Source organism: Balaenoptera acutorostrata, chromosome 19, assembly GCF_949987535.1.
Source record: "Balaenoptera acutorostrata chromosome 19, mBalAcu1.1, whole genome shotgun sequence".
NCBI classification, from domain to species: Eukaryota; Metazoa; Chordata; class Mammalia; order Artiodactyla; family Balaenopteridae; genus Balaenoptera; species Balaenoptera acutorostrata.
The window spans coordinates 53,137,267-53,159,417 of record NC_080082.1 but is presented as its reverse complement, the minus strand read 5'-3'; the positions used below and the strand labels follow the sequence as shown (position 1 = coordinate 53,159,417).

The window sequence follows — 22,151 nt, the reverse complement described above, 5'->3', positions numbered from 1 at the left end:
CTCTGCTCCTGCAGGACGCGACGGACGTCAGGGAGCTCAAGGAGAAGGCCCCGAGTCCAAGCCCCTGCCTGTGGTTAGACTTGCAGAGGGACTGACGCTCAGAGCGTGGGCTGTGGACACACGCAGGGGAAGAGACAGGATGGGCCTCCTCCTACCCTCAGCCTCTCTCCTCTCACTCCTCACCTACGATGTGTCTCTGGTGCCTGGTGCTGCAGCGGGGCCTGCCTCCCACTGTCCTCTGGGTGGTGTCCAGAGTGGGGTCCACCTGGGACAGTGGTGCCTGCACCCTCCATGGTGCCTTTTAAGTGCCCAGCTGAGAATGGTGAGCAACCGGGCTTCCCCGTGCAGGGTAAGCTTTCCCAACGTCATTGCTGGCCACTGATCAGCCCAAAGGGTTGCAGGCAGGGGTTTGAGGACTTTACCCACCTGTGGGCCAGTGCCAGTGATGACTCTGCCCAACCCTCTCTCCTGAGCCAATTGCTATGTTTGTTTTCTGCACCTTTTGTTTTTTCTGTGTGTTGGTCTTTCTTTTGCACTCGAGGAATGAACTCAAAACACACCTTTTCCTTCGGCTGGAAGCTGCAAGCTTGGCAGAGGTACCCGTACAAGTGCCTGCTGTCAGGAGTTCATACTTGGGTTTCTTTCTCTCTTTCTTTTTAAAGATTTTTTTTTGATATGGACCATTTTTTAAAAAGTCTTTATTGAATTTGTTACAATATTGCTTATGTTTTAAGTTTTGGTTTTTAGGGCCACGAGGCATGTCAGATCTTAGCTCCCCAACCAGGGACTGAACCCACGCCCTCTGCATTAGAAGGTGAAGTCCTAACCACTAGACTGCCAGGGAAGTCCCCATACTAGGGTTTCTAATGCTTGCTCTTCAATCACTCTCTTGTCATTATATCTTTTCTCTCCCTGTCTTTTTTTCCCCTCTTTCTCTGCACAAATATCCCTGCCTTCTGTTTTCTCAGCTTCTTTCCTCATCTGGGACTTAGACAAACTCTCTCTGGCTTCCTTAGTCTGTTATTAAATGATATGTATTCCTTTGCCAATTATAAAACTATTCTTCGTTTGCTGTTGAAAATTGGAATTGCAAACATGTTTTTCTCAACCACTGTTAATAATAATTATAGTTGATACATACTGAGCACTTCCTGTATGCTTGGCTCCACTTTAAGCTCTTCTCATGTATTTACTGCTTTATTCTCCCCAGCAAGTCTGTGAGGTAGGTCCTCTCACTGGCTGACATTTTATAAGATGAGGAAGCTGAGGTACAGAGGCTGTGAGTCTGTCCAAGCTCACACAGCTTATAGATGTGGTCCCCGGCCGTCTGGGTTATTACTGGTGGTGCTCTGCCATTTCTCACCTATATAGACAGATCTATTCATGTGCAGAATAGTTAAGGTATGTTTTGGGCGAGTAAAGCCAAGTTTCCTACATGAGACCACCTTTAATTAATTATAAAGTTTATTAATAAATATTGATAATTACAGACAAGTAATGATTGTTTTTCCCATGTATGTCTTCCTCAGCATTAATATGAAAAAATTATTTTGTCTTTCAGTGTATATTTTCCTTATTGAAAGGCATAGAGGTTTTAAAAAACATCAAATTGGTTGAAACAGAGGCACTCTGAAAAAAACATGAGAGAAATTCTACTGAAACACTAGACGAGATCAGCCAATGTGTCCATGCAGCAAACTTTCCAGGCTTCCGTTACCTCTCCCCAACTCACCCCAGCATCCCCCCATTTCAGCTGGAGATCCAAATGGTTTGGGGAAGGTGACTTGACCCCCCATCTCTGGGTTGGCATATGTGACCTGGCTGCAGCCATTTACCTCAGTTAGTCTCCCTGGCCACAGTGATTGCATTTGGGGGTGGGCATATGACCTAAGCTAATCTAATCAGAATGAATCTCAATGCTGGACATCTTATCCCCAGATAGTTTTGTGTATCAAGTTTGTTCCTTTTTATTGCTAAATGGTATTCCGTGGTATGAATGTACTACAGTTTTGGGTTTTTTTAAACAGTTACCTGTTAAAGAACGTCTGGGTTGTTTTTTGGCTGTTATAAATAAAGCTGCTATAAACAATCATGTGCAAGATTTTGTATGAATGTAAGTCTTCATTTCTCTGGGCAAATGCCCAGGAATGCAATTGCTAGGTCATATGGTAGTTGCATGTTTAGTTTTTTTAAAAAACTACCAACCCTATTTTCCAGAGGGGCTGTACCATTTTGCATTTACACCAGCAATAAGCAATCAATTTCTCCATATCCTCATTAGCATTTGATTTTTTTTTTTTAGGCATTCGGATAGCTGTATAATGATATCTCATGGTGGTTTTAATGTGCATCTCTTTATTGGCTAATAATGTTGAACATCTTTTCATGTACTTATTTCCCATCTTTCACTCTTTAGTGAAATGTCTCTTCATGTCTTTTGCCCATTCCCAAACGGATTGTTTAATTTTTGTGCTGTTGATTTTTGAGAGTTCTTTATCTATTCTAGATACTAGTCCTTCATCAGATAGGTGGTTTGCAAGTATTCTCTCCCAGTCTTTAGCTCATTTTTCTATCTTCTTAACATGGTCTTTTAGAGAGCAAAAGTTTTGGATCAAATTCAGTTGATCAATTTTCCCTTTATGGATTAAGCCCTTGGTGTCAAGTCTAAGAACCCTTTGCCTTGCTCTAGATCCTGAAGATGTTCTTCATAATTTTTTCAAAAAGTTTTATAGCTTTATATTTTACATTTAAGTCCATGATCCATATTGAGTTAACTTTTATTTTAGCGTGAAGTTTAGGTCAAGGTTCATTTTTTGGCCTATGGAGGTCCAATTACTCCAGCACTATTTTTTGAAAAGGCTATTTTTCTCCACTGAATTGCTTTAGTATGTATGAGTATTTCTAAACGCAAGGAGTGTCACACCATGTATATTATTCAGCAATTTACTTTTTTCACTGTATGATATGTCTTCAAGATTTTTCCATGTCAATGCCTATAGATCTGCTTCATTCTATTCAACTGCTGCAGGTCTAGCTTAACCTGGAGTTCATGGACAATAGGATTCAGGGGAGGGTGAACTTGCATGGGAAAAAGCTGCATCTCCATCTTCACTGACCTCAAACTGAAATTTAGCATTTCTTTCCACTATGAATGTAAGCAACAAACCACAATATATTAGCAGAACCTGTGACTTTGTCACTAAAAGAAGCCACAGATATTTCCTAACACATTACAGATGTGGCACATATCTTGAAATATCATTTACTCCCATTACTCCCTCAACAGTATAGTAGTTATTAAACCTACTGCTATGTCTTGTACTTAGTTCATTAATAAAGAGACATATGTATTACTTATCACAAAGTTACTTTAATGTTTTGGTAACTGTGTTTCAAAATAATCGGTTTTCTTAATAGTCCTGTGTATTTAATTTTATGTATTTTAAAACACATTTCTGAACCAAGAAGTGATTATAGCAAGGTTGCAGGATACAAGATTAATATGCAAAAGTATACTGCTTTCTTGTATAACAGCAGTGAACAGTTTGTAGTTGAAATTTAAAATACCATTTACATCAGCACCCCCAAAAATGAAACACTTAAGTACAAATACCACAAAATATAAATAAAATCTGTGTGAGGAAAACTATAAAACTTTGATGAAAGAAATAAAAGTACATCTAAAAATGGAAATATTCTATGAATATGGATAGGATGACTCAATATTGTCAAGATGTTGGTTCTTCCCAACTTAATCTATAGATTCAATGTAATCCAATCAAAATCCCAGCAAGTTAATATATGGATATTGACAAAGTGAAAGTTTATATAGAGATTCAAAAGACCCAGAATAACTTTCACAATATTAAAAGAGAAGAACAAAGTTGGAGGACTGACACTCTCTCACATCAAGACTTACTATAAAGCTACAGTAATCAAGACAGTGTGATATTAGTAGAAGGATAGACAAATCAATGGAACAGAATAGAGAGCCCAGGAATAGACCCACACAAATATAGTCAACTGATCTTTGAGAAGAGAGCAAAGGCAATTCAATGAAGACAGGATAGACTTCCAACAAATGGTATTGAAACAACTGGACATTCGCATGAGAATAAATAAAAAAATAAACAAACCAAGCTAGATGCAGACCTTGCACATTTCACAAAAATTAACTTAAAATGTATCATAGACCTAAATGTAAAGTGCAGAATTATAAAACTCCTAGAATGTAGTATAGGAGAAAATCTAGGGAGCCATGGTGACGATTTTGTATATACACTGAAAGCACGATCCATGGAAGAAAAAAAATTGATGAATTGGAAACATTTTAAACTTCAGCCCTATGAAAGACACTATTAAAAGAATGAAAAAATTACTCCCTTTCTCTCCTGCAGTCTTGAGAACCATGATTTTAACAAAAGACTGGAAAGAATATCAATGCCCACCAATAGGGGATTGGTTATTCAATAATCCTGTCAGAATGGAAGCCTTACCAGTGGTATATGCAGGATGTCTTCCATTTGCCCCTCCAAGTTCACTCTTCCCACTTCTCCACCCTCCTCTGGGCCCCAGGAAGCTGGACTTTGGCTTCTGTTGGGTGCAGCCAATGGGGAGCCTAGCAGTAGGGCCAGAGAGTCAGGAAGGAGAGTAAAGTCAGAGTATTTATTCCCCAGGCTTCCTCCCTGCAGGGGCATCATGACTTCTCTGTCCCTCCCCCTGTGTACATGACTCCCTCCTTCCCAGGTCAGGTAACCACTCCCTCCCTTCCCCCATTCCTTCAGGCCTAGGGATGACAGACCCTCACCCGTGTGGGCCCCAAGGCCTTGCATTACTCCTCCTCTGTTCTCTTCACCATCCAATCCCTTTGTAAACACCCTTGGTATTAAACCACCACAAATTATCCTACATTGATTAGGCCATCTGTTTCCTGCAGGGTTCCTCACTGATACAGTATAATTAAAGATGTGGGGGACTGCAAATGGTAATGAGGTAATGGTAAGACACAAAAAGCAGGCTACCAAACTGCATACAGACTCGTTCTAATTTAGGAGAAGTTGCTCAAAGAAAGAGAAAAAAAAAAAAAAGAGGAGAAATAGCCACTAACTGCTAAAAAGATTACCTCCAGGAAGTGGGATTAAAGACTTTCTTTAACTCTCCAAGTTGTATTTTTTTAAAAAATATTTATTTATTTATTTGGTTGCACCGGGTCTTAGTTGCAGCAGGCAGGCTCCTTAGTTGCAGCATGCATGTGGGATCTAGTTCCCTGACCAGGGATCGAACCCAGGCCCCTGCATTGGGAGCATAGAGTCTTAGCCACTGCGCCACCAGGGAAGCCCCAATGGGATTTTTTTATTGACTGAATCTTTATAACGAATGTTTTACTTCAATAATCAGAAAACATATGTACAAGTAAATATATGTAACATTTCTACTCATTGGAAAAATTGTTCCAGAGCTGGAGTGACGGAAGACAGGTGGGTGGTGAAATTATAGGTGGGTTTTTTTTCCTCTCCTAATGTCTCTATTTTTCCAGCTTTATCCAATAACCTTGCCTTGTTAATTTTATCAGGAAAAGTAGTAGATTTTATTTTTAAAGCGAAACAAAGAGACTGATTGAGACACACGGAGACAGAGAGACACTGGCCTGAATGTTTGCTAGAAAAAGGAATGATAGACAGATGGAGTTATTGACAGAGATAAAAACAGGAACAGAGAGACAGACAAAAGAGGAGGCAAACAGAGAGGGAAGAAAGAAACAGAATGAAATGAGGACAGAAATGGAGAGAGAGAAGGAGGCACTGAATCAGATATTTAGGGGTAGTTGTGGCTTGGAGATCAAGCTTTGGAGCTGGATTGAGTATAGGTTCAAATTCTGCCTCTGCCAATTACTGACTGTGTGTCTTGGAAAAGTTCCTTCACTTTACTGTGCCTCAGTTATCCCATCTATAAATTGGAGGTGGAACAGTTCTTGCAGTGTCATTTTTTGAGCATTAAATGAGACATGTACATATAAGTTACTTAGAACAGGGCCCAGTAACACTAAGCACTGTAAGCACTGTATAAGGGCTGGTTGTTATTATAGAACACAGATAAGGACACCCAGGGTGATGAAAAGAAAGTGAGAGGCTACAGAAAGGGACAGAGACCAAAACTGGTGACAGAGAGCTGGGGTAGAGTCATCGCTGGCACTGGCCCACAGGTGGGTAAAGTCCTCAAACCCCTGCCTGTAACCCTCTGGGCTAATCAATGGCCAGCAATGACGTTGGGAAAGCTTACCCTGCACGGGGAAGCCCGGTTGCTCACCATTCTCAGCTGGGCACTTAAAAGGCACCATGGAGGGTGCAGGCACCACTGTCCCAGGTGGACCCCACTCTGGACACCACCCAGAGGACAGTGGGAGGCAGGCCCCGCTGCAGCACCAGGCACCAGAGACACATCGTAGGTGAGGAGTGAGAGGAGAGAGGCTGAGGGTAGGAGGAGGCCCATCCTGTCTCTTCCCCTGCGTGTGTCCACAGCCCACGCTCTGAGCGTCAGTCCCTCTGCAAGTCTAACCACAGGCAGGGGCTTGGACTCGGGGCCTTCTCCTTGAGCTCCCTGACGTCCGTCGCGTCCTGCAGGAGCAGAGATGGGGCCGAGTGGCGCAGCCGCGGTGGCCGTGGGGCTGTGGGTCTTGGTGACGGTGGGCGTGGCGGCGGACCCCGAAGTGGTGGAGCCTCCGCGCCGCCTCCTCTCACACTACCGCTCCCTGGACCCCCGGGCGCTGCTGGCCATCAAGGCACTGAGGGACCGCTATGTGAGTGATGCTCAGACGCCCCCGCCCCGTGGACCCCGGGCCCGCGGGCTCGGAGACATCAGTCTTTGTCCCGCGGGGCCCTCGCGTCCTAGCGTCCAGCAGGCACATCTCAGATTTCAGGGTCCAGAATTGTGACCACGACATCTTCCGGGAGGCCCCGGTGGTCAGCTCAGGCACGGCCTTGGTGCGGGTCACAGAGGGGCGCCCCCTCCAGGCGGACTCGGCTCCACATCGGGGCGCAGGCTCCGCACGGGGAGCGCGGGTGCCTTTCAGCCCCGCTCAGCCATCGGAGCGCTGCCTGGTTCGGGACACGATAAGCACAACCGTCCCGGCCAGTCCCGAGCCACGTCCAGGAATCTCCGACGTCCCAGCGCTTCAGGGGCCCTTGCCAGGAGACTCCGCGTCACCCCAGCCCTTGTCCCGCAGGAGGAAGAGACGCTGAGCTGGAGGCCGCGCAACTGCTCGTTCCGCCGGAGGAGGGACCCTCCGCGGCCTTCCGTGAGGCCCGAGGCCGGCGGGCGGGGTGGGGGTGGGGGAGCGCGGGCTGGCGCGCCGCCCCGTCTAACTCCCGCCGGGTCCCCGCAGTCCCGTGCGCTGCTCCGCCAGGTGGCCCGCGGCCTCGCCGACGCCCAAGACGTGCTGAGCAGCCTGCCGAGCCCCGAGCTGTTCCCCGGCGTCGGCCCGACCCTGGAGCTGCTGGCGGCCGCGGGGCGGGACGTGGCGGCCTGCGTGAGTGCGCCGCGCCCTGGCCCCGCACCCCTCCCGGCTCGCTCTGCGCCCCTGGTCTCAAGGCCAGGCCCCCCGACTGCGAATCTGTCCCGTGAGGCCAGAAACGGGCGCAGACACGATTCACGTCCTCTCGGTGTCCCCAGATCCGGGCTTCGGTCTGCGGCTGGGAGGGTGAGGGGCGGAGTCACCTGGGAGGGGAGGCTCGGTTCCCCGCCGCCTGCATTGACCTCCCGTTCTCCCTCCAGCTCGAGCTGGTCCGGCCAGGCTCCCGGAGGAAGTCCCTGCGGCGGCCCGGGAGGCGTCCCCAGACTCGCACAGCTGTGAGTGGAGCAGGCGGGAAAGCGGCTAGACGGGAGGCCGGCTTGGAGCCGTGCGGGTCTGGAGGGGGGTCTCTCGGGGAAGGAGATTCCTGACTCAGCCCCGCTCCGCCTGCTTCCCGGGCTGCAGGGCTCGCCTCGGTGCCACGAAGCCACCGTCATCTTCAACCTCCTGCGCCTGCTCGCGTGGGACCTGCGGCTGGTGGCGCACTCGGGTCCTTGTCTGTGATCCCGCCGCGGCTCCGCCTGGGACCCGAAGCCCCGGGGGCGCCTGGTTGCGGACGCCGCCCTCCTCCGTGGCCCCATCGGACCAGGCGGGTCTCTCAGCCTGGACCCGCCGGCGCTGGTGCCAGAGGCGCCCTTTTCCCAAAGACCAGAACGAGTTCCCCCGGAAGCAGCGGTATTTCCGCGGGATGCGTTGCCCTAGGATCTTCCCGGGCCCGGGCTGGCAGGAAAAGACTGGAGTCCGTGTCCGCCTTGGTCGCTGACCACCACGTACCATGGACCAGTTTCTACTTCTGTGGTTACAGGAACAGCCCTGTCTCATGACAGGTCCCACCCCCTGCTTTGAACCTTCAATGCCCGCTTTGCGATTCCATGAATATGTGACTCTTGGACCTCCCGGCTGGGGAGGCCTCATTCCCTGAGGGACTGGGTAGTGAAAGGGCCAAAAGTCTTCTGGATAAGTAGTTTTTTGAGTTCTGTTACTTAAGTGTGTTTTGTATTTATGAAGTTCCTGTGTGTATTTGCTGTTCTGTCTTCTGTTGTTAAGTTATTGCCAATTATTAAATATTTTTGCATTTCTGCGGGTTGTTTATTCCGTGATCATTTTGAGGGGGGCTGTTCAGCACAAAATGCTGAGACAGGGAAATCAGGTGACCTGAGTTTCAGTTCTGCCCCTGCCACTTAAGTGTTGCGTTGTCTGGGCAAATTACTTCTCTCTGAGCCTCAGTTTACTCATTTATGCCATGGCATTGTTACACTTCCCTTGCAGTGAGTACTATACATTGAAATAATGTTTCTGAAGCTTCCAGCTGAAGCCACAGAATGGCCTTAATAATTGGTCTCCATTAAATAATCACACACATAAATGCAGAACAATTGTACTTTTAAAATTTGTCTGCATCTGTGGATGGGCAATCTTCGTGGCCAACTGCAAAGCTTGTTTCCCAAGGTCACACAGCTAGAGAGGGTCGGAGCCAGGTTTGAGCCCCAGAGTCTAGCCCCAGCTCCCATGCTCCTAGCCACTCCCCTGAACTTCCTTTCTAAGAGAAACAGTATGATGTTGAGGATTTTGAGATAATTTGTCAATTTTCAGGATTCACAGTTGCTGCAGTGTGTCCTCCCCTGATGTAAGGCCGATGCAGTGAATAGAAACTGACCAGAACACTGGTAGGTGACTTGGGCACATCCCTGCTGTTGCTTTTATTTTTTTTAAAAATGTTTATTTATTTTGGCTGCTCTGGGTCTGAGTTGCGGCATGCATGCAGGATCTAGTTCCCCTACCAGGGATCGAACCCGGGCCCCCTGCACAGAGTCTTACCCACTGGACCCCCAGGGAAGTCCACCTGCTGTTACAGATGAACCTATCTGCAGGGCAGGAATAGAGATGTGGACCTAGAGAATGGACATGTGGACAGAGTGGGGGCAGGGGAGGGTGGGACGAAGTGGGAGGTTAGGACTGACATATATACACTACCATGCGTAAAATAGATAGCTAGTGGGAACGTGCTATAAAGCACAGGAAGCTCAGCTCGGTCGGTGCTCTGTGACGACCTAGATGGGTGGGATGGGGGGCGTGGGAAGGAGGTCCAGGACGGAGGGGATATAGGCATACATATAGCTGATTCACTTCATTGTACAGCAGAAAGTAATACAACATTGTAAAGCAATTATACTCCAATAAAAAAAATTTCTAAAAAACGTTACGTATCAGAGCTCAAAGATACTCCCAACTGAGGACTTTGGTCCACACTCTCCCCGGAATTATGAATGAGGGAAAGAGGGGGTGGGAGTAATAGTCAAAAGGACTCCACACCTTCTGTTTGAGACGTCCATTACCTCCAAGTCAGGAGATGTAGCTACACTGGGGCAGTTGGGTGCAGTGGTTACTCTCTGGTGTCAGACAGAACTCAGTTAATACCCTGCCCTCACCACTTATTTGCTGTATGACCTTGGACAAGTCTCTTAACCCCTCTGAGTCCCTGCAGTTTCCTCTGTATTTGAAATGTAGGCAAAGCACAGGATGTCCTTGGTGCTACCATGAGTATTCAATAGCACATTGTGAGGGAATTCCCTGCCATTCGAGTGGTCAGGACGCTGCGCTTTCACCGCTGAGGGTCCGGTTCAATTCCTGGTCGGGGAACTGAGATCCTGCGAGCGGCACGGCCAGAAACAACAACAACGACAACAAACCACGTTGTGGCAGAGCCTCTGTGAACAGGGTGAGACACACACAGGCCCACAGAAGGAGCGGGGTGTCTCTGATTTCCTTTTTCACTGACTGTTCCCTTTTCCTGGAAGGCTCCCCCGCAGATCTCCACAGGGCTCCCTCCCTCACTTCCTTTAGGTCTTCCCTCAAATGTCATTTCATTATCTTATTTAATACAGACTTCCTCTCGCACTCTGCTCTCGTCCCTGCTTCATTTCTTTCATTTTCCATTATCTGACTTTACCTAACGTAATACATACCACATGCCTAATCCCCGTGTCCCAGAGAGGTACTATCTGGTACCTCTCTCTAGTAAAAAGCCCCATGAAGGATTGTTTCATGTCTTTTCTTTTTCCAATGCTCTCTTCCTGGCACCTTGAGCAGGGTCTGACCCAAAGTGGGGGTGGGAGGGTAAATAAGTACTTGGTGAATGAATGAAGGCGTTTTTCTCAAACCCACCTGATTTCCCTGAAGTACTGGTCACAGCTCAATTTCATAGCACACCCTCCTATTCCTGGGTCCTTCTGCGCCTGACAGTCAGAGAACAGGATAGTGCAGGTTCCCGACCGCCCCCATTCTGTCTCTATCGGTATCAGGTGGGGAAGGGTGGGAAGGAGCTGGTGTCCTCCTCACTTAATTCGCGAGTGTTTTGCCTTTCTCACTCTCTCTCCCACCCGCAGCAGCACCCCTGGACCTTCTGCCATCTCCTAAACAGCCTCCCTCTTGGAAGTTCCAGGTTCTTCATGGCAACACCTCCTACAGGTGCCTTTTCCCTCTACTCCCTGTACTGGGGCCTCTGCAAAAAAGGAAGTCCCTCTGTCCCCTCCCCTCCCCAGTCCTAGATCAGCCTGGGCACCGGCGCAGGAGGCCCGCCGTGTGGGGCTGAAGCTGCCCCAGCCCTGATTTTGACTTCGTTACTCAGTTTCTTGGAGGTGAGCGTGAATGGATGTCAGTTTCTCTTTCCCTCAGCGGCTCACATGGCTCACAGGCCCCGCCCTGCTCTGGGCTTTCCCAGCCCGCACCTCCGCTGGTGCCGGTGTCAGCCTCTAGCTGCGTTTTCCCTTTTCCTACATCAGCTGGGATTGCCCAGCTGCACAGGCTAAAAGCTGCGCCATGGAACTCAGGCAGCAATTGCACCTCAGACGGAGCTGGAACTTCAGAGACACGGACAGAGCAACGAGCTGAGATCCAGAAGAGGAGGCTGAAGTCAGAGACGCCAGAGGAGACTGAGAGACCCCAGGCGACAGCCTCAGAGTGGACACTTGATCCCCCATCTGCTGACAGAGACCAGAGAGCAGGAATGAAGCTGGGTCAGCCCCTACATCATTGTCTGGGACCCTCACCTCCCCAGAGCCTCCACCCTCACCCCCTGACGCCCTCCCTCCCCTCATCTTTCTGTCCTTCCTTAACACAGACATGGCCCCGGGCTGCACGCTGGTGCTGGTGCTGATGACCGCGGCGCCGAGCAGGACAGGAGCAGCTCCTGTGCCCTCGCCCCTCGGGGCCCTCCCAGGTGCACGGGGCTGCCACATGGCCCAGTTCAAGTCTCTGTCCCCACAAGAGCTGCAGGCCTTCAAGAGGGCCAAGGACGCCTTTGTGAGTCTCCCCCGACCCCTCCTGCAGTGGGCGACCCTCCACCCCTCCCTCTGGGCGCTGCCCGGCTACCTGGGCTGAAGGTGGGCCTGCCCTCCCCGCACTGGGCTGACCTCCACCCTCCCCGCGGTGGGCGATCTCCTGTCCTCCTGCGGTGGACGCGCCTCTGCGGTCCTTTTGCAAGTTCACCTCTCGTCCTCCTGTTGTTGGCCATCCTCCAGTCTCCCTGGGGTCTCCCCTCTGTCCCTCCCCCTGTGGGCTGACCTTGCCCTTGCTCTCTAGGAAGAGTCGCTCTTGCAGAAGGACTGGGACTGCAGCTCCCGCCTCTTCCCCAGAACCCGGGACCTGAGGCAGCTGCAGGTGAGTTGGGAGAGTCAGGCCCGCCTGCCCTCACCTGCCCGCCCCGCTCCGGCTCTGCAGGTGGACCCTCACCTCCTCCTTCTCTCACGTCCTTCTCTCCCTGCCCTCCCCACCCGTCCCCTGACCCCTTCCCCTCAGCCAAGCACATCGGCTCTCACCTGACCCCGACTTTCACCTTCCACTGTCCCTTCCTCTGTCCCCCTCACCTGTGCCTCCTCGCCTGTTCCCTCTCACGTGCAACTCTCACCTGTCTTCTGTCTCCTCCTCAGGTGTGGGAGCGCCCCGTGGCCTTGGAGGCTGAGCTGGCCCTGACACTGAATGTCCTGGAGGCCATGGCTAACTCATCCCTGGACCACATCCTGGACCAGCCCCTTCACACGCTGCACCACATCCACTCCAAGCTCCAGGCCTGTGTGAGTGCTCGGGGCACCCGGGCCGTGTCTGGGCTCTGGCCACCTGTACGTCCCCCTCTGTCCCAGGCCCTGCCTCACACCCTCAACACCACCCTCCTCTGCCCACAGGTCCCAGCTCAGCCCACAGCAGGCCCCAGGCCCCGGGGCCGCCTCCACCACTGGCTGCACCGGCTCCAGGATGCCCCGAAGAAGGTGAGTGACCGGGGAGGGGAAACCGATGGCTGGGCTCAGCTGGGAGCCCAGACGTGTGAGCTACTGAGCCATCCCTCTCTCCCTCCAGGAGTCCCGGGACTGCCTCGAAGCCTCTGTCATGTTCAACCTCTTCCGGCTCCTCACCCGGGACCTGAAATGTGTTGCCAGTGGAGACCAGCGTGTCTGACCCTGGAGACCCAACTGTCTCAGCATCTTTTTTATTTTTTTTTAAATTTAATTAATTAATTTATTTCTAGCTGCATTGGGTCTTTGTTGCTGTGCACGGGCTTTCTCTAGTTGCGGCAAGCACGGGCTACTCTTCATTGCGCTGCGTGGGCTTCTCATTGTGGTGGCTTCTCTTGCTGCGGATCACTGGCTCTAGGCGTGCGGGCTTCAGTAGTTGTGGCACGTGGGCTCAGTAGTTGTGGCTCGCGGGCTTAGTTGTTCCGCGGCATGTGGGATCTTCCCGGACCAGCGCTCTAACCCGTGTCCCCTGCATTGGCAGGTGGATTCTTAAGCACTGCGCCACCAGGGAAGCCCTGTCTCAGCATCTTAGATATTATTTATGCACAAACTACCTCCACTGGATTATTGCTTCCAGATCCCTATTTGTTTTTGAAGCCCTTAAAAGATATTTATTCTTGTATTTTTTGTAAAATGTGTGAAAATAAACAATTTGTCTATGACATTGACCTTGTTTATATGTGACTGTATAAGTGACTGCACAACTGCGTATGTGACTGTGGCCCTCTGAGTGTGCATGTATTGCAGTGGGAAGGCGAAGTGAGAGATGAAGAGACTATGAAAGAATAAATGAATGAGGAGTGAAAGAATCATTGAGAATGTTTTCAGCCACAACAATGGAAGATTTCGTTGCATCACAAGCTATCATTACATTAAGTAATAAGATGTCTAGAGGAGGCTGTGTCTGGGCAGATCAGCCGGACCATGGCTTTATCATGGACCTACGGTCTATATCTGCTAGTATTTCTAAAGATATGTGTTAAAATTGTGTTTGTGTTACATTCACCCCAACTTCCTGTGGTTCTAAACCTGGGATGACTATTGTCAGGGTGGCAATGTGCTGGGAGAAATATCACAGAGAGAGTTGTCACCAAAAAATCATTAAGTTCCACTGTGGGCATTGTTCTATGTAGACAATGATGTTGACTGCAAATAATTTTCTTGTCTGATCTGTATGTCTTTTATTTCCTTTTCTTGCCTTATTGCACTGGATAGAACTGTAGTACTATGTTGAATTAGAAGGGTGAAAGAGGGCATCTTTGCCTTCTTCCTGATCTTAGGGGGAAAACATTCAGTTTCACCATTAAGTGTAAATGTCAGCTGTAGGTTTTTTGTGGATGCTCTTTTTCAAGTTGAGGAAGTTCCTTTCTATTCCTATTTTTCTAAGAGTTTTTAAAAATTATGATTGGGGACTTCCCTGGTGGTCCAGTGGTTAAAAATCCACCTTCCAGTGCAGGGAACATGTGTTAGATCCCCTGTCAGGGAACTAAGATCCCACATGCCATGGGACAACTAAGCCCGTGTGCCACAACTACTGAGCCTGAGCGCTCTAGAGCCTGTGCGCCACAACTAGAGAGCCCGTGTGCCGCAACTACTGAGCCCGTGTGCCACAACTAGAGAGCCCATGTGCTGCAACTACTGAGCTTGTGCACTCTGGAGCCCGTGTGCCACAACTAGAGAAGCCTGTGTGCTCTGGAACCTGTGTGCCACAACTAGAGAGAAGACTGCACACTGCAACGAAGAGCCCGTGTGCTGCAATGAAAGATCTCGCATGCCACAACTAAGACCTGATGCAGCCCAATTAAAAAAAAAAATCATGAATGGATGTTGAAATTTGGCAAATGTTTTTCTTCATTGATTGATATGATCACGTGATTTTTTTTTCCTTTAGCCTGTCTTGGTGGATTGTATTGACTGGTTTTCAAATATTGAACCAAACTTGCAACCTTGGAATGAATCCTTTAGGTCATGGTGTATAATTTTTTTGATCTACTGCTGAATTCTATATGCCAATATTTTGTTAAGGATTTTTGTGTCTTTATTCATTACCTTACTTTGTGTGAGATAACAAGTTCACATTATTTTTTAAGCCAGTTGAGTGAAAACTTACTGTTACTTGCAGCCAAAAGCATCCTTAATGACACACATGGAAATGAAAGGTGAGTTTCTCTCAGAGTTGAAGAATTCTGGCTGCATGGGATTGTTCTGCCTCTGCCATCCCCAAGACTGTCATTGATACAAAGCTGCAAAGAGTCCTTGTATTCAGTATCCATGGAAGGGGGGCAAGAAGATGAATAATCTGGGGCTGCAATCTGGGGAAACATGCTCTTCTGCCTACTCCTGTCTCTATGACATTATTATTTCTTACCTCTGTTTCTTGAAAGTTTCACTCCAACTCTTTCAAATCTTCTCTGCTTCCTCTTATCCACTACTCCATCATGTCCTCTCTCTCTCCAAATGGATTACTTTGCCCTCTCCCTCACAGAAGCTACCAGGTAGAAATTCCACATCATCTATACCACTCTCCTACCTGTCTCCACCGTCCTTTTGCTCCCCCGTCAAAATCAATCAATTTCTCTTAATGACATGAGAGGGGCCAGTGCCTGATCCTGGCCCCTCTTATGTCTTTCCTCCATAAGTTATCCTTCTCTTATCCTCCATTTTTCAAAACTTCCTTTCTACAAGTACCTGCCCATCAGTGGTCTCCCCTTTTATAAAACCCCTTTCTTAATCTGTCCTCTTCTCTTCAACTATTTCTCCATCTCTCTTTTCCACTGGCTCCATTTCCTTACCTAATTCAGGCTCCATAGCCCTTACAGTTGGCTTCTGTTCCCAGAACTCCACTCCACAACAACAATTTCTTATAGCTAAATCCTGCAATTGCTTCTCCAGTTCTCACCCTAGAAGACCTCTCAGTAGCATCCAACCCATTCCTCACCAACTCCTTCTTGTAACTCTCTCCTACTTTGACCTTAGTGATACTACCCTCTCTTTGTCTTCCTTCAATTTCTGTCTGGTTTTTCTCAGTCATAGTTTCTGGTTCTCTTTCTTCTTCCCACCTCTTGAATACTGGAGTGTCTCAGGGTCCTATCCTGGACTCTCATTTCTCTTCTGTCTTTATACTCTCTCTGGGGTCATCTCACATATCCTCATGGATTCACCAACTACCTTCTCGCTGACTACTTTTGTATCAGTCTGCTTAGGCTGGGTTATGCTTTAGTAACAAATGACCCTCAAATTACAGTGGCTTATAACAACAAAGGTTTATTGCTCACTTATGCAACACAACCATCTTTTTAAAAATAAATAATTAATTAATTATATTTTTGGTTGCATTGGGTCTTTGTTGCTGCGTGCGGGCTTTCTCTAGTTGTGGCAAGTGGGGGCTACTCTTCATCGTGGTGCACGGACTTCTCATTGTGGTGGCTTCTCTTGTTGTGGAGCACAGGCTCTAGGCATGTGGGCTTTAGTAGTTGTGGCATGTGGGCTCAGTAGTTGTGGTTTGCGGGCTCTAGAGTGCAGGCTCTGTAGTTGTGGCCCACAGGCTTAGTTGCTCTGTGGCATGTGGGATCTTCCTGGACCAGGGCTCGAACCCATGGCTCCTGCATTGGCAGGTGGATTCTTAACTACTGAGCCACCAGGGAAGTCTGCAACACAACCATCTTGAGTAGGCTGACTCTCAGCTCCTCACCAGGATTCAGGATGAAGGTGCAGTTGTATCTGGGACATTTCTGGTCATAGAGTAGAGAGGTAAGAGTACATGATGGAGGGAATCCCCTGGTTTGGACTTGGCGCTTTCACTGCTGGGGCCCAGGTTCAATCCCTGGTTGGGGAAATAAGATCCCACAAGCCTTGCAGCTCAGCCAACAAAACGAAACACAAAAAAGAGTACATGGTGTACTATGCACTGGCTCTTAGAACTTCTGCTCAGAAATTATACACACCACTTCCATCCCCATTTCATTGGCCCAAACAAGTGACATAGCCAAGCCTGAGGTCAATAAGGCAGAGATTAATAATTTTCCCCAAGAAATGAATTCCTCACTTCAGAAAGGAAGAAGGTAATGATAAGGCAGTATAACACATCCTAAGTTCTTATCTCCAACTCTGACTTTATTATTTATTTATTTTTTGGCTGCATAGGGTCTCAGTTGTGGCATGTGAGATCTTTCGTTGCGGTGTGCGGGCTTCTCTCTAGTTGCAGCATGTGGGCTTCTCTCTAGTCGTGGTGCACGGGCTCTAGAGCATGTGGGCTCAGTAGTCGCAGCACATGGGCTTAGTTGCCCCTCGGCATGTGGGATCTTAGTTCCCCGACCAGGGATCGAACCGGCATCCCCTGCATTGCAGGATGGATTCTCAACCACTGGACCACCAGGGGAGTCCCTCCAACTCTGACTTTAAAGACGAAGACAAATTAGCTTTATTATTGTGTGTAGAAACCAGCTCAAGTTCAGATCCAAACTGGACCAGCTGATAAGCCAGTAGCAATGAACACTCTGATCCTAAAAGTTCCCATGCAATTTTCTGACTAATGATCCATAGAAAGGGATTTGCTGGTGGAAACCCCCATTAAGAAGAGCTAGTCCACAGTGCTGAGAAGGCAGGGCCACTGTCCACTCTCCATGGTTCTGAACACCGCTGTTGGCTACAGGAGGGTGGTTTCTTTCATCCCTGGGACCTTGGTGGATGCCTGTTAACTTCTTCAGCACTTACAGATTTTTAAAATGAAATATTGTCACATCACATATGGTTGTGGGATTTTTTTTTCTTAAATAACAGAAAACTTCAACTCAACTTGCTTAAACAATCAGGAATTTGTAATCTCATATACCAAGAAGCCTGAGGGTAAGATAGATAAGGAGTTGGCTAATTTAGGAAATCACACTAATGTTATTGATAATTCAAATCCTTTCCATCTTTCAGCCTTGCCGTCCTCAGCATTTCAGCCTCATCCTCAAGTTTGATCACCTCAGGTCACAAGGTGGCTACCGCAGTTCCGGATATTAAATCCTTTGAGCAATGTCCAGAGGAAGAAAAGGGACAGCATTTCCATGTATCTTTCTTATCACTGAGGAAAACCTTTCCCAGGAGCCCCCTAGCAGACTTTCCTTCAATCCCACATTAACATCCCATTAAAAATTGCAACCCCCCCTAGTGCTCCTGATATCCTAGTGCTCTACTTTCCCCCCCATAGCACATATCTCCTTCTAACACACCATAAATGTGCTTACTTTAAAAAAAAAAAAAAAAGTATTTGTTTGGCTGAACCAGGTCTTAGTCGTGGCACATGGGACCTTTGTTGCTGCGTGCCGGATTTAGTTACTTCCCTGACCAGGGATCGACCCCAGGTCCCCTGTATTGGGAGTGTGGAGTCTTAACCACTGGACCAGCAGGGAAGTTCCAAGAATGTACTTTCTTACTGGGACTTCCCTGGCGGTCCAGTGGTTAAGACTTCGTGCTTGCACTGCAGGGGGCGCCGGTTCGATCCTTTGTCTGGGAACTAAGATCCCCCAAGCGGCGCCGCCAAAAAAAAAAGAAAAGAAAAGAAATGTGGTTACTTATTATGTTGTTGTTTATGACCTGTCTCTCTCTGCTAGACTATAAGCTCCACCAGCTCAGAGGTTATTGTCTGTTTTGTTCACCTCTGTCCCCGGCACCCAAAACAGGCACAGAGTAGGTGCTCAGTCAATACTTATTGAAAGAATGGATGACTGTCACATTGTGTCACATGCCTCAGCCCAAATGATTCACTGGAAAGGGACATGAGACAACTATAATTGGCTCAGACCAAAGATGGTCTGCTTTGTAGAGTGGGGTAGGGGCCCACTTCTCCTGAAAGCTCAGGTCACAGCAAAGATGGTAGATTTCTGATCAAAACGGGGGTTATTTCAGGCCTCCATAATCTATTACAAGCCTCCAATACTTATTTCCTATTTTCTCCCCTCTCCTTAAAGCTCCAACTCCTCTCCCCCATCCTCACTCTCACAGATGGCTTTGCTTCGTCCACTGAAAATATGGAAGCAGTAGGAGAGAAATCCCTTATGCTCCCACTACCACATCCACTTACCTACCAGCATCGGGGCCTGGATGCTCTGCTGTCCTCCTTTCTAAGCCCAACTTCTCCACTTGGACCCTGGATCCTACCTGTTTCTTACTCATAATTCTCCCCTCACCGCTTATCCTGCATCATCAGTTTTCCCCTGTCTATTCCTATCATTTCTATTATTTATTCTATCTCGGGAACTCCCTGGTGGTCCAGTGGTTAGGACTCCACGCTTCCACTGCCAGGGGCACAGGTTTGATCCCTGGTCAGGGAACTAAGATCCCACATGCCATGATATGGCCAAAAAATAAATACATAAAAATAAAAACATAAAGAAATTCTATCTCAATCCCACACCCCCTCCAGTTACCACCCCATTTCTCTGCCTCCTTGTACTAGTCAGGCTTCTCCAGAGAAACAGAACCAACAGGATATAGATATAGATATATACCAAAGCCCTGAGAACCAGGAGAGCCTATGGTGTAAGTACCAGTCCAAAATCCAGGATGCTTGAGACCCAGGAAAGGCCAATGTCTCAGCTCGAATCTGAAAGCCAGAAAAGAACACAATCTCAGCTCAAAGCAGTCAGGCAGGTGGCATTCTCTCTTACTCAGCCTTTTCCTTCTATTCAGGTCTGTCATTGATTAGATGAGGTCCACCCACAGCAGGGAAGGCAATATACTTTACTCAGTCTACCAGTTCAAATGTAATCTAATCCAGAAACACCCTCACAGACACACCCTGAACAACGTTTGACCAAATGTCTGGGCACCCAATGGCCCAATCAAGTTGACACATAAAGTTGACCATCACACTCCCTTTTCAGCAACGTTTGTCAAAAGAGTTGTCTATGTCACTGTCTCCTCTTCCCCTGTGTCTCCTTTGAATAAGGCTTTTGTCCCAACCACTCCACATTCAGCTCTTGTTCAGACCATCAATGACCTCCATGTTGCCAAACCCAGCGGTTGAGTCTCAGTCCAATGTTTCCTGATCTGCCAGCAGTAGTTGACATGGGTGTTCATCCTCTGCTCCATGAAACACATTCTTCGCTGGCTCCCACTTTCCTGGTTTTCTTCCTCCCTCTCTGGTGGTTCCTTCTCATTCTCTTTTCTGATTCTGCTTCTCCCCGAATATACCAGGGCTCATCCTGGCCCTTATCTCTCATCTATCTGTGATGCATGTATCTCTTCTCATGGCTTAGAACCCAACCCTACCTCTACAGTCATGGCTCTTTTGGCAGATTGAATTCTTGGTGCAAAATTTCCCCCTCCCTGCATCTATACTCTTCCCATGGCCTCACTGAAGGCAGAGTTTACTTCCCTGCCCCTTGATTTTGGACCTAGCCATGTGACATTTTTTTAGCCAGTGGTATGTATGTGCAATGATACACAATAATGTGCCTGTTCTCAGTCTAGTGCTCAAGAGGCCTCATGGGTTTCCTGTGCCCTCCTGGGATTTTGTCATGACAATGAGAAGAGCTCCCCTGGCTTGCTGCTCTCCTTCAGCCTGGCCTCAGACCTGAGCCAGCCAGACCCTCAGCTTGAATCAGAGCCACCCAGCTGAACCTGACCTGCATCACCCAGCCCCAGAGATCAGCAGAGCCATCCCCAGCTCATCTGCAGATGGCTGAGCTAAGTAAGTGGTTTTTGTGTTCTTGAAATTTTTGTGGTTGTTTATCAGTCACAGCACACACTGACGGATACACCTCCCAAATTTAGCTCTTCAGACCTCACTCCTGAACTCCATGCTTATACATCAAACTGACTACTGAACAACTTCATTTGGATGTCTAATGGGCTTCTCAAACTTATCATGCCGGAAATGTAACTTCTGCCCTTCTCCACCCTAAACCTCTCCTTCTATTATTTTTCTCATCCTAGTAAATGGCAGCTCCATCTTTCAAGACCCACAGGCCAAAGACTTTGGAATCATCCTTGGCTTCTCTCTTTTCGTCATCTCCCACATCCCGTTAGTAAGTCCCGTTGACGCTACTTGAAAGAATATGCTGCATTGGACCATTGCTCACTCCCTCTCTGGCCCCACCCTCTCCAAGCTGGACCATGGCATCAGTCTCTTCCCTGTGCTCCCCAGTCCTGCTCTGAGCCCACAGCCTGTTCCCCACATGCAGTCAGAGGGACTCTGTGAACACTTGAGTCAGGTCAGGCCCCTCCCCTGCCCAGAGTGCTCTCCTGGCTCCACCTCACTCACAGTAAGTGTCCATTGACCAATGAATGAATAAACAAAATAATGATATATATGTCAAAGAAAAATTGACCAGTCGATCTAAGAAAGAAATGGAATGGATTTGCATTTCCTTAATGATCAGTGAACATATTTTCATGTGCTTGTTGGTCATTTGCATCAAAATGAGTCTTAGAGGGCTAAAATCAAGGTGTCAGCAGGGCTGATTCCTTAGGGAAGATCCTGGGAAGAATATGATTCCTTGCCTTTTTCAACTTCTAGTGGCCACCTGGATTCCTGGGCTTGCGGCCCCTTCCTCTAGCTTCATAGAACATCACCCCAGTCTCTGCTCCTATTATCACATCTCCTTCTCATCTGTAGTCAAATCTCCCTCTCATAAGGACACTTGTGTCTCCATTTACGGTTCATCCAGATAATCCAGGAAAATCTCCCCATCTCAAGATTCTTAATTCAATTACATCTGCAAAGTCTCTTCTGCCAAAAAAAAGGTCACATTCATAGTTTCCAGGATTAGGACCTGGATATCTTAGGAGGCCATTATCAATCAGCCTACCACAGTCAGCCTTCCCTCTACTGTACCCAGGTTGTGGAAAGACTGAATTCCCTTTATTTTCCCCTGGAGATCTGTGTCTTATCTGACTCTCTGATCATCCCTCAACCTGCCTCTTACCCAAGCTTTGTGATAATACCTTAATATCTATTCTTCCTTTATTAATAGGAAACTTGATTTTTTACCAGGCATATGGCTAACCTGAGTCATGACTCAGCTTCTTATGGCATCATATGCTCACCTGTAACTAAGTTCTGACAGAAAGAGCTCTTAAAGGGTGGGGCATTCTCTTCTTCCCTCCCTCCTATTCTCCACCTGTTGTCTGGGATATGGATGCAAAGGATGGAGTTCAAGCAATCATCTTGGACCATGAAGAGGAAGCCACATATTGACAATGGAGCAACAGTATGGAAGGAGCTTGGGTTCTCGCACTGTGGAACCCCAGACAGTCTGACACTGGAGCCCCAGACAGCTTGGGTGGCACCTCTCTTCATGAAGGAG

General features: G+C 48.1%; 2 protein-coding genes across 2 annotated transcripts; both read left to right on the top strand.

The window, feature by feature from the left end:
• The first annotated feature begins 6,628 nt into the window (after positions 1-6,628).
• LOC103004319 (interferon lambda-4) lies at positions 6,629-8,071 on the top strand. Its single transcript, XM_057533717.1, has 5 exons — positions 6,629-6,796; positions 7,223-7,294; positions 7,382-7,525; positions 7,669-7,845; positions 7,973-8,071. The coding sequence occupies exons 1-5, from the start codon at positions 6,629-6,631 to the stop codon at positions 8,069-8,071; spliced, it is 660 nt and encodes a 219-aa protein (XP_057389700.1).
• Positions 8,072-11,689: 3,618 nt separating this feature from the next.
• LOC103012509 (interferon lambda-3) lies at positions 11,690-13,018 on the top strand. The gene is made up of 5 exons (XM_007179990.2): positions 11,690-11,869; positions 12,149-12,226; positions 12,496-12,639; positions 12,748-12,831; positions 12,920-13,018. Exons 1-5 carry the CDS (start codon positions 11,690-11,692, stop codon positions 13,016-13,018), a joined length of 585 nt encoding a protein of 194 aa, XP_007180052.2.
• Positions 13,019-22,151: the final 9,133 nt, after the last annotated feature.

Bases quoted from the DNA above. Each gene is read 5' to 3' on its own strand.
- LOC103004319 (XM_057533717.1), top strand. From the start codon at position 6,629: ATGGGGCCGAGTGGCGCAGCCGCGGTGGCCGTGGGGCTGTGGGTCTTG. The intron at 7,295-7,381 runs GTGAGGCCCGAG...GGGTCCCCGCAG, and splicing joins GGGACCCTCCGCGGCCTTCC to TCCCGTGCGCTGCTCCGCCA. The intron at 7,526-7,668 runs GTGAGTGCGCCG...CGGTGTCCCCAG, and splicing joins GGCGGGACGTGGCGGCCTGC to ATCCGGGCTTCGGTCTGCGG.
- LOC103012509 (XM_007179990.2), top strand. From the start codon at position 11,690: ATGGCCCCGGGCTGCACGCTGGTGCTGGTGCTGATGACCGCGGCGCCG. The intron at 12,640-12,747 runs GTGAGTGCTCGG...CTCTGCCCACAG, and splicing joins ACTCCAAGCTCCAGGCCTGT to GTCCCAGCTCAGCCCACAGC. The intron at 12,832-12,919 runs GTGAGTGACCGG...CTCTCCCTCCAG, and splicing joins TCCAGGATGCCCCGAAGAAG to GAGTCCCGGGACTGCCTCGA.